We start from the raw sequence: 12,769 nt of genomic DNA, 5'->3' as shown, positions 1-12,769 counted from the left end.
GAAGTCTCTGCTTTGACCTCTGTGTAGTGGCCGACGCATGTAACTGCAGGAACGGCGCTCACTGAAATCAATTGTATCCATGCCTGCAGTTACAAGCGCCGGCCACTTCTCAGACTTCCACTGCTTCCACTCTGACCTCTGTGTATTTGCAGAGCTGTCAGCGGGCGCATCAGCTGATTAGTTGTGGTCCCGAGCGATGGACTCCAGCTGATATACTATTGGTGACCTATCCTGAGGATAGTATTCTCCCTGGAGAATCCCTTTAAGGTATGAAATGTTAACAAATATTTCAAGTTTTTTCCTTCAGGTTTGAACATTGCGTTTACATTATGGTAACAATCTGCACCAAAATGAAAAAGCAAAGCCAGAAACAAACCACACAGAGCGCCCCACAACGACCTGAAAACCCCAGAAGAAAGCAGAAGCAGAACTTACGTTGAATCCAGTATGGTGCCATCCATTAGTGTTGCATTATAGTGATACTTTAGATAGTCCCCCTTCTTGCTGAGGACGGTGCAGTTGACTGGCTTATAAGTTGATGTGATGCTGATGGAATCATCTGGGTTGTGGAAATCGACGATGAGGATGTCAAACACCAACACTGCAGATCCTGGGATCTTCCCTTGGAGACAACAAAAGAATGATAAATCATCTAGCGATTTATGTACCTGTGTATTGGGGCGTAAGCACACAGGCATGGCTTGTTTTCATCATCAGGACTCTCGCCCACTAATGCTACGTGCAGGAAAGATAGAGCAGGACCTACCTCTCCACTTTTTGGGGGCTTTTTTTTTTTTTTTAACAGTGAACACAAAAAAAAAAAAAAAATACGCCCATGTGTCCCTGCCTTTAAACACATCAGACCGTACTCAGATGGCTAAATGCAAGTTGTGCCCAAGACTGCACACAGACCCCCGTCCATCATTCTTGTCCGTGAAAGCAGACAAGAGCAAGACCTGCAGCCATTTCTTCCGCACGCAGCATCAGTCCATGTGAAAGAACGGCTGTGTAAATAGTGTAATTGGCTCTAATGGGTCCGTGTCATGTCCGCGGAATACACACCTCATGGCCCTATTATATGGCTGTCTGAAAGGGTCCTTGATCTTCACGGACCCCTGAAGGGGCTGTTCCAGTTACAGAAGGCGAGTCTGGGACATGTGATCGAATCTCATCACCTGGAGAACGGACGCTACCAGCGTGAATTTTTTGATAGTGAAGCACAGTAATGTAAGGAATAAAGTAGGACGATGGGAAGTAATTGGAGATGAGCGAGCACGCTCGTTTAAGGCTGCTACTCGATCGAGGGGGGAGAGATCTCTCTCACTATCCCCCTGCATGCTGCTCGGGCGAGTACACAGTTACCCGATAAGACTGCTACTTGATGGAGTAGCAGCCCTAAACGAGCGTGCTCGTTCATCTCTAGAAGTAATGCATTATCTCTGTATATACAGCTATATGGGTAATACCAGTTTTAGCCTGATTCTGTACCGGCAGTGAACTCTATAGTACTGAAGTCAGTCCCTGAGCCGCGCCGCATATTTGGTTGTCTGTTCTTCAGACCTAAACAAAGGGCCACAGAAAATATACAGTAGGTACCTACCCGTTCCTTCTTCGCCATAAGCAAGATGCGGTGGGATTGTGATTCGCCGTCTTTCTCCATTGCACACACCAAGTAAACCTTCATCCATACCAGCAATAACATAACCCTTTCCAATGTATGTGTCATAAGTGCGGTTTCGAGAGTAACTAAGGTACCGGACAAATAATAAATGAAACAAAATATAATGGTGGTCATTTTCCAGAAGTATAAAATCCTACAAGCAGAGAAAACTGAGGAGGACGACAGTGGATTTACATTTCAGAGACATTTGCTATTTGGATGGAACTTGAACTTTCGTATGTCTTAGAATGACCCTTGAGGGGGAGCCGTGTCACTCTCTACATAGGGAGGTCTGAGGGTGCAATCACAAGGGCGAGAAAATCGTGCAAGATTTATGCGTTGTGAGAAGCACAAAACTCACACGAAAATACCACCTATTAGTTACATGGGTGACAGAAGAGCCGTGGCCGTCACATGAAAATAGGGGGCGGGAGGGGGATCATCTCTCCTTAAGGAGAGCACCTACAAGGTGAGTAAGAAGACTTATAAGACCATGCATGCTCCTCTGGGACATATATGAAAATAAGGAAGATGAATACCTCTGCAGCGCCACCTATTGGATGGCAGCATTCCTTCAAATCATTGCCAGACCCTTTATAACAATGATTAGGAATTGAAAACCAAGCTAGAATCCATATATAGACAGCTGTTTCAGGGTGTTTGCCCCTCACGAGTGTGCAGTAGGATCCTGGCTTGGCTAGTGAGAGGTCTATGAAGGGGGGGTATCATTACTCCTTAAAGGGGTTGTCCTGCGCCGAAACGGGTTTTTTTTTTTTTTCAATAGCCCCCCCGTTCGGCGCGAGACAAACCCGATGCAGGGATAAAAAAAACCAAAAAACGGGTAGTACTTACCTGAATCCCCGCGCTCCGGTGACTTCTTACTTACCTTGTGAAGATGGCCGCCGGGATCTTCACCCTCGGTGGACCGCAGGTCTTCTGTGCGGTCCATTGCCGATTCCAGCCTCCTGATTGGCTGGAATCGGCACGTGACGGGGCGGAGCTACGAGGAGCAGCTCTCTGGCACGAGCGGCCCCATTCAGAAGGGAGAAGACCGGACTGCGCAAGCGCGTCTAATCGGGCGATTAGACGCTGAAATTAGACGGAGCCATGGAGACGGGGACGCCAGCGCAGGGAAGGTAAGTGAATAACTTCTGTATGGCTCATATTTAATGCACGATGTATATTACAAAGTGCATTAATATGGCCATATAGAAGTGTATAGACCCACTTGCTGCCGCGAGACAACCCCTTTAAGGAAAGCACCCTGAGACCGTGGTAAATATTTTGTGAAGATGCAAACATGAGACGAGTATACACGTATGTTGCCAGGATTGTTCATGTATGCCGACTAGACATTTGTCATGAGTAATTAAATTTTAACTTTTGACTGGAGGGTCGTTATAAGCAACATCAAAGGCAGCAGCAGTCCAGGAGAAGAACTGGGTATATGAGGACCACCGTGATGGAACTACTGGTGAGAATGCTCTATGTCCACAGTGTAGGTGCAGCTCTGCAGCCTCCTGGATACAATGTTGCTCTGAAGGTTTTATGGTCAAAGCTAAAAGGCTGAATGAAATTAAAGGTGAAAAAAAAACAGCAGATCATTTTTCTAATTTCGGACAACCCCTTTAAAAACTGCCAGACTTAACTAAATGGCCACTTTATTAGCCCCCCTCTAGTAGCGCTGGACTCCTTTGTCCTGCAGAAATGTGTTGTGGTGTAGATTCCACTGGGTGATAAATCTGTTCTGCAAAATATCGGCCCCTGCGGACAGGAAGCTTCTTGTAGTGGTGGCAAATCAGATGCAGCTACTGATGAGCTCTGACAGAAGGGAGTCATTCACTCATGCTGCTTTCACCAGAACGTAAAGCCCCCTGTCCACGGCCGTGACGGAATATCACTAGCGATATTCCGCTACTGGAGACGAGGGCGGAAAGCTGTCAGGTCTCTTCGGTGAGCCTGTCTAACAGAGAGGCTCACCGCGGAGAATTGCAGCATGCCGCGATTTGAATCCCACGAGCGGAGAATCGCTATGATTCTCCGCTCATGGACAGGGGGCTGCGCCGCAGGTAACGCAATGAAGTATCGCCCATGGACAGGCAGCCTAACTCTGCCATCAGCACGCTGCCGCACAAATCCGGATTCATCTGACCCAGTGATGTTTTTCCGCTGCTCAGTGATGCCATTTTTTTCACTTTTTTTGTTTCTCTCAGGGATTAATCCTCTCCAATCCACTGTCTGACATCTAAAGACATTAGGGTTTAAGGCTGTACAGCTCCGATGTTGGAAGACGTCCGTCGTGGTTCTCTTACTGTATATTGCCAGCCTCTCTGCTGTCGGAGCCTATCCAACGTGTCACCTCATGCAGTACTAGCTTTAGCCAGCAGATAGTGCTGTTGTATAACAGCAGAAAAAGAGTAAGCCCCCTAGGAAAACCAGGATACAAATTGGATTCAAAGGGGTTAAACAGATGAGAGTCACGCGCCGCGATTTTGTGCATAATGCAGAGAATAGAAAACACTGATTTCAATGGGTTCATTCTAACTTTTTTTTTTACAGCCGTCGTGTTCGCGAGCACAAAAAATAGTACCTCCCCTATCTAGTGCGTGTTTGGGAGGTGCGTAAACACACACATCTGCCTGCACGGTATTGTGCTAAAAACAGTGAATAATCGCAATCACTGACACCTCGTTACACAACGTAGCTCCTTAAATCTGGGCGGGGTGATTCCCCGGCCCATGTGAACGAGTGGTGCCACGCAAAATGCAGTTGTTCACTGTGCAAAAAAATTGCACAGGAGCGAGTGTATTATGTTACACTCTCATGCGTTGAAGCCCTTAGACAGCGAGAGCATTCGGAGAGGGCGTCTGTTGTTACAGGGCTTCTGTGCTAAGGAAGGAGGAGTTGTGCATTCAGACATACTAGTTGGAGCAGCAGCATTGTATTCAGCTGCAATTTGCTTGACTGTGCAAACAATTCTTGACATCCCTCTATGACTCCTTTCATCCATTACTTATTTATGTCCATAGGATCCCCTTTCGCTGAGTGCACTATTCTTGGTATACTATCGACACCTTTGCATGAAAAAAAACCCAAAAAACACAAAGTTGTATGTTTTCAAAATCCTGGCCCCAGCTAGTCTAGCACCGATGACCAGGCCTAGGTCAAAATTGCCCAAATTGCTTGATTTTCTCATTCTAAAGCCCAATGTCTACAGGTGGATTTGAATTGCAGAATCCGCGCAGATGATCTGCAGTTCAAGCTGCCCATAGGGCAATATGGGTGTCAGTAACTGAATTAAAGCATGCAGATTTGATTTGCGGACCTTTGGGTGCGGAAATCAAATCTCAGCATGCGCCATTGAGGTCAATAGAAGCCGTTCGATCCACGGCCCGTCTGCAATTGATATCGTGGATGGGCTGCAAATTCTGCTGGAAAGCAGAAAAAAAAACCAACTCTACTGCGCATGTGCGGCAGCGCGCCAGTGAGCGCTTCCGCATACATCAGCAGTACAGAAAAAAAGAAGACCTGGACGGGTAAGCAGGGTCCTCACCAGCTGGCAGGGTCGGATTCTGCTGCGGTATCCCACATGCGGAATCCGACCAGCCCGTAAACATGAGCCCTAATGTGGATTCACGCTGAAACTCATCCATGGAAAACTTGTCACGTGACTTTATACTGCGCTCCGGGGTCACGGGGAGAATCTCCATATAGGGAACACACAGTGAAAGGGCAGCTGTCTCTAATAAAGTGGCCTTTCAGTGTATTTTACTACTAGCTTTCTGCTTTACTCTAAAACAAGAATTATGATCCAGAATTGCTAGTACTATACAGTCGTTACTAGACGGTACAGCTGGTACTACGTCAGTCAAAAGAAGCATCTGTAAACCTGGAGTCGAAGAGCGTGCCATCCAGCAGCGTGCCGTTGTAGTGGTAGCGGACGTAGTCGCCGGCCTGGGTCTTCCGCTCACAGTCTTCCGGGATGTGCTGGGCATCTACATGAATGCCATCATTTGGGTTGTGCAGGTCCAGTAAGACTACATCAAAGACCAGAGCGGCCTGGGAGGGAATATCTTTACCTGTAAGAGCAGACGGGAACAAGTATTACAGAACAAATACCACCTTATACCCCACCGAAATCGGATTTCCTGCATAATGGGATAGAATTAGGGAAATTTTCATTGTATAACTTAATTTTTTTAGGGGGATTGGGAAAAAAAAGAAATTCTGCCATTTGTATTCTGCATTTCATTTTTATTATTATTATTATTACTACTATTTGTTGATCTATGAGACAATTTGGTCACTCTCTATTCCGTTTTTTTTCCCATGGCGTGCGCCGAGCGGGTTAAATAACGTACAAGGTTTTTCCTCTGGATCATTTATAAACATGGCGATACCAAACCTGAGATTTTTTTTCCTACATGGTTGCTTCACCCCAGTGTTAGGGCAAATGCCCGCTTGTCATCAGACAGCCGAGACACATGCCAAGCTTGTAATGCAGCGCTGTCAAAAGAAGTATGGGCGGTCGTTACGGGGTTAAGAGACCTTTCACATTCGCTGAATATTTCCACACTATGTGCCTAAAGACACAGCTTAGTCTGCTGCAGATTTTAGGGCAGAAGTTTTCTGCATCTTCAGGTGCGTCTTGCAGAAATATTCCACATGTGTGAAAGGTCCCTATAGGGGGTCATCCCAAGATGATGATTAGGGAATATGAAGATCGCAGAGCAGGGTCACCCTCTTGGTAACCATCCTGTATGAGCTGGAGGGGGTCAGGATCCCATTCTGATGTACTTGAGCCATAACAACAATGGCTATTCATGTAATATGACATTTCCTTTACAGCTGGAAATTCCTCTGCAAAATCAGCTGTTTGCCAGATGTGTTAGCTGCTCGGCCCGAGGACTGCATTCTGCAATGGGATGTTTTCACACGCATGTCAGTGGGAAACATCGCATCACACATTATACAGCAGTCCTGAGCAGTGTAGATGTAAGTTGAGCAGTGTAGATGTATCGCATCACACATTATACAGCAGTGCTGAGCAGTGTAGATGTAAGTTGAGTACTGGGTTGAGCTAAAACCGTACAATCTTCAGTAGCAGCATCTATGTGGCTCTCTGCCAGTGACTCTGTAGCTGCTTCCTCCACTTCCCTCTCCATAGATTTCTTTGGGCAGCATGTAACTTGATCTCTCAGTGAGATGATCTGTCTTGACACAAGTTTTAGCAGTACAGTATTTTTTAAAGTGAATGATTGGTACAGGACAGAAAAGCAGGGAGGGGGGGGGGGGGGAGTGGCTGCTAAATGGAGAAAGAGGCATGTCCTCCAAAAAGATATATTTCTTCTATTCACTTATACTATTGATTTATACAAAGTTGGTTGAAACAAAACTGTGTCTTTAAATGTGTTAACAGAGTGGGTCATCTTACCATCTCCATCTTCTCCATATGCAAGAAAGGGGGGGACTGTGATTATACGTTTTTCACCCACACACATTCCAAGCAGGCCATTATCCATTCCAGGAATCAACCAACCAATTCCCACATAGGTGTCATGAGTTCTCATGCGATTGTGGCTGGCAAGGAAGAAGATACAAGAAAGTTATAGTTTTAGTGTTGCTACTTCCTTCTCCACAGAGGGGTGATGGAGGGGGCACAGTTCTCCTAGTCTGTAGGGTACAATAAGCAAGCAGAATTCAGGGAGCTGTAAAATTCTTCTATTTATACACAAATGCTGATTGCATGTCCGCATACATATAGTATGGTGCAGATACTCCTTCACCCAAAAAACATGTCCGCATACATATAGTATGGTGCAGATACTCCTTCACCCAAAAAACATGTCCGCATACATATAGTATGGTGCAGATACTCCTTCACCCAAAAAACATGTCCGCATACATATAGTATGGTGCAGATACTCCTTCACCCAAAAAACATGTCCGCATACATATAGTATGGTGCAGATACTCCTTCACCCAAAAAACATGTCCGCATACATATAGTATGGTGCAGATGCTCCTTCACCCAAAAAACATGTCCGCATACATATAGTATGGTGCAGATACTCCTTCACCCAAAAAACATGTCCGCATACATATAGTATGGTGCAGATGCTCCTTCACCCAAAAAACATGTCCGCATACATATAGTATGGTGCAGATACTCCTTCACCCAAACAATATGTTCACATACATATAGTATGGTGCAGATACTCCTTCACCCAAAAAACATGTCCGCATACATATAGTATGGTGCAGATACTCCTTCACCCAAAAAACATGTCCGCATACATATAGTATGGTGCAGATACTCCTTCACCCAAAAAACATGTCCGCATACATATAGTATGGTGCAGATACTCCTTCACCCAAAAACATGTCCGCATACATATAGTATGGTGCAGATACTCCTTCACCCAAACAATATGTCCGCATACATATAGTATGGTGCAGATACTCCTTCACCCAAAAAACATGTCCGCATACATATAGTATGGTGCAGATACTCCTTCACCCAAAAAACATGTCCGCATACATATAGTATGGTGCAGATACTCCTTCACCCAAAAAACATATCCGCATACATATAGTATGGTGCAGATGCTCCTTCACCCAAAAAACATGTCCGCATACATATAGTATGGTGCAGATACTCCTTCACCCAAAAAACATGTCCACATACATATAGTATGGTGCAGATGCTCCTTCACCAAAAAAACATGTCCGCATACATATAGTATGGTGCAGATACTCCTTCACCCAAACAATATGTCCGCATACATATAGTATGGTGCAGATACTCCTTCACCCAAAAAACATGTCCGCATACATATAGTATGGTGCAGATACTCCTTCACCCAAAAAACGTGTCCGCATACATATAGTATGGTGCAGATACTCCTTCACCCAAAAAACATGTCCGCATACATATAGTATGGTGCAGATACTCCTTCACCCAAACAATATGTCCGCATACATATAGTATGGTGCAGATACTCCTTCACCCAAAAAACATGTCCGCATACATATAGTATGGTGCAGATGCTCCTTCACCCAAAAAACATGTCCGCATACATATAGTATGGTGCAGATACTCCTTCACCCAAAAAACATGTCCGCATACATATAGTATGGTGCAGATGCTCCTTCACCCAAAAAACATGTCCGCATACATATAGTATGGTGCAGATACTCCTTCACCCAAACAATATGTTCACATACATATAGTATGGTGCAGATACTCCTTCACCCAAAAAACATGTCCGCATACATATAGTATGGTGCAGATACTCCTTCACCCAAAAAACATGTCCGCATACATATAGTATGGTGCAGATACTCCTTCACCCAAAAACATGTCCGCATACATATAGTATGGTGCAGATACTCCTTCACCCAAACAATATGTCCGCATACATATAGTATGGTGCAGATACTCCTTCACCCAAAAAACATGTCCGCATACATATAGTATGGTGCAGATACTCCTTCACCCAAAAAACATGTCCGCATACATATAGTATGGTGCAGATACTCCTTCACCCAAAAAACATATCCGCATACATATAGTATGGTGCAGATGCTCCTTCACCCAAAAAACATGTCCGCATACATATAGTATGGTGCAGATACTCCTTCACCCAAAAAACATGTCCACATACATATAGTATGGTGCAGATGCTCCTTCACCAAAAAAACATGTCCGCATACATATAGTATGGTGCAGATACTCCTTCACCCAAACAATATGTCCGCATACATATAGTATGGTGCAGATACTCCTTCACCCAAAAAACATATCCGCATACATATAGTATGGTGCAGATGCTCCTTCACCCAAAAAACATGTCCGCATACATATAGTATGGTGCAGATGCTCCTTCACCCAAAAAACATGTCCGCATACATATAGTATGGTGCAGATGCTCCTTCACCCAAAAAACATGTCCGCATACATATAGTATGGTGCAGATACTACTTCACCCAAACAATATGTCCGCATACATATAGTATGGTGCAGATACTCCTTCACCCAAAAAACATGTCCGCATACATATAGTATGGTGCAGATACTCCTTCACCCAAAAAACATGTCCGCATACATATAGTATGGTGCAGATACTCCTTCACCCAAAAAACATGTCCGCATACATATAGTATGGTGCAGATACTCCTTCACCCAAACAATATGTCCGCATACATATAGTATGGTGCAGATACTCCTTCACCCAAAAAACATGTCCGCATACATATAGTATGGTGCAGATACTCCTTCACCCAAAAAACGTGTCCGCATACATATAGTATGGTGCAGATACTCCTTCACCCAAAAAACATGTCCGCATACATATAGTATGGTGCAGATACTCCTTCACCCAAACAATATGTCCGCATACATATAGTATGGTGCAGATACTCCTTCACCCAAAAAACATGTCCGCATACATATAGTATGGTGCAGATGCTCCTTCACCCAAAAAACATGTCCGCATACATATAGTATGGTGCAGATACTCCTTCACCCAAAAAACATGTCCGCATACATATAGTATGGTGCAGATGCTCCTTCACCCAAAAAACATGTCCGCATACATATAGTATGGTGCAGATACTCCTTCACCCAAACAATATGTTCACATACATATAGTATGGTGCAGATACTCCTTCACCCAAAAAACATGTCCGCATACATATAGTATGGTGCAGATACTCCTTCACCCAAAAAACATGTCCGCATACATATAGTATGGTGCAGATACTCCTTCACCCAAAAACATGTCCGCATACATATAGTATGGTGCAGATACTCCTTCACCCAAACAATATGTCCGCATACATATAGTATGGTGCAGATACTCCTTCACCCAAAAAACATGTCCGCATACATATAGTATGGTGCAGATACTCCTTCACCCAAAAAACATGTCCGCATACATATAGTATGGTGCAGATACTCCTTCACCCAAAAAACATGTCCGCATACATATAGTATGGTGCAGATACTCCTTCACCCAAAAAACATATCCGCATACATATAGTATGGTGCAGATGCTCCTTCACCCAAAAAACATGTCCGCATACATATAGTATGGTGCAGATACTCCTTCACCCAAAAAACATGTCCACATACATATAGTATGGTGCAGATGCTCCTTCACCAAAAAAACATGTCCGCATACATATAGTATGGTGCAGATACTCCTTCACCCAAACAATATGTCCGCATACATATAGTATGTGCAGATACTCCTTCACCCAAAAAACATATCCGCATACATATAGTATGGTGCAGATGCTCCTTCACCCAAAAAACATGTCCGCATACATATAGTATGGTGCAGATGCTCCTTCACCCAAAAAACATGTCCGCATACATATAGTATGGTGCAGATGCTCCTTCACCCAAAAAACATGTCCGCATACATATAGTATGGTGCAGATACTACTTCACCCAAACAATATGTCCGCATACATATAGTATGGTGCAGATACTCCTTCACCCAAAAAACATGTCCGCATACATATAGTATGGTGCAGATACTCCTTCACCCAAAAAACATGTCCGCATACATATAGTATGGTGCAGATACTCCTTCACCCAAAAAACATGTCCGCATACATATAGTATGGTGCAGATACTCCTTCACCCAAAAAACATGTCCGCATACATATAGTATGGTGCAGATACTCCTTCACCCAAAAACATGTCCGCATACATATAGTATGGTGCAGATACTCCTTCACCCAAAAAACATGTCCGCATACATATAGTATGGTGCAGATACTCCTTCACCCAAACAATATGTCCGCATACATATAGTATGGTGCAGATACTCCTTCACCCAAAAAACATGTCCGCATACATATAGTATGGTGCAGATACTCCTTCACCCAAAAAACATGTCCGCATACATATAGTATGGTGCAGATACTCCTTCACCCAAAAAACATGTCCGCATACATATAGTATGGTGCAGATACTCCTTCACCCAAAAAACATGTCCGCATACATATAGTATGGTGCAGATACTCCTTCACGCAAAAACATGTCCGCATACATATAGTATGGTGCAGATACTCCTTCACCCAAAAAACATGTCCGCAAACATATAGTATGGTGCAGATACTCCTTCACCCAAACAATATGTCCGCATACATATAGTATGGTGCAGATACTCCTTCACCCAAAAAACATGTCCGCATACATATAGTATGGTGCAGATACTCCTTCACTCAAAAAACATGTCCGCATACATATAGTATGGTGCAGATACTCCTTCACCCAAAAAACATGTCCGCATACATATAGTATGGTGCAGATGCTCCTTCACCCAAAAAACATGTCCGCATACATATAGTATGGTGCAGATACTCCTTCACCCAAAAAACATGTCCGCATACATATAGTATTGTGCAGATGCTCCTTCACCCAAAAAACATGTCCGCATACATATAGTATGGTGCAGATACTCCTTCACCCAAACAATATGTTCACATACATATAGTATGGTGCAGATACTCCTTCACCCAAAAAACATGTCCGCATACATATAGTATGGTGCAGATACTCCTTCACCCAAAAAACATGTCCGCATACATATAGTATGGTGCAGATACTCCTTCACCCAAAAAACATGTCCGCATACATATAGTATGGTGCAGATACTCCTTCACCCAAAAAACATGTCCGCATACATATAGTATGGTGCAGATACTCCTTCACCCAAAAAACATGTCCGCATACATATAGTATGGTGCAGATACTCCTTCACCCAAAAAACATGTCCGCATACATATAGTATGGTGCAGATACTCCTTCACCCAAAAACATGTCCGCATACATATAGTATGGTGCAGATACTCCTTCACCCAAACAATATGTCCGCATACATATAGTATGGTGCAGATACTCCTTCACCCAAAAAACATGTCCGCATACATATAGTATGGTGCAGATACTCCTTCACCCAAAAAACATGTCCGCATACATATAGTATGGTGCAGATACTCCTTCACCCAAAAAACATATCCGCATACATATAGTATGGTGCAGATGCTCCTTCACCCAAAAAACATGTCCGCATACATATAGTATGGTGCAGA

The 12,769-nt window shown here is 43.9% G+C and overlaps 1 protein-coding gene across 1 annotated transcript in view; it reads right to left on the bottom strand.

Moving 5' to 3' along the window:
* FKBP9 (FKBP prolyl isomerase 9) overlaps positions 1 to 12,769 on the bottom strand; it is a 48,059-nt gene that overhangs the window by 13,195 nt on the left and 22,095 nt on the right. The window contains exons 4-7 of the mRNA XM_066585142.1: positions 7,095 to 7,240; positions 5,550 to 5,739; positions 1,601 to 1,746; positions 436 to 622 (exon numbers count right to left, since the gene is read on the bottom strand). Coding sequence (XP_066441239.1) covers positions 436 to 622; positions 1,601 to 1,746; positions 5,550 to 5,739; positions 7,095 to 7,240 — 669 coding nt within the window. The remainder of the gene's footprint in view (positions 1 to 435; positions 623 to 1,600; positions 1,747 to 5,549; positions 5,740 to 7,094; positions 7,241 to 12,769) is intronic.

This window comes from Eleutherodactylus coqui, chromosome 12 (assembly GCF_035609145.1).
Source record: "Eleutherodactylus coqui strain aEleCoq1 chromosome 12, aEleCoq1.hap1, whole genome shotgun sequence".
Classification (NCBI taxonomy): domain Eukaryota; kingdom Metazoa; phylum Chordata; class Amphibia; order Anura; family Eleutherodactylidae; genus Eleutherodactylus; species Eleutherodactylus coqui.
The sequence above is the reverse complement of the archived record's forward strand: the minus strand, read 5'-3'. Positions and strand labels throughout refer to the sequence as shown.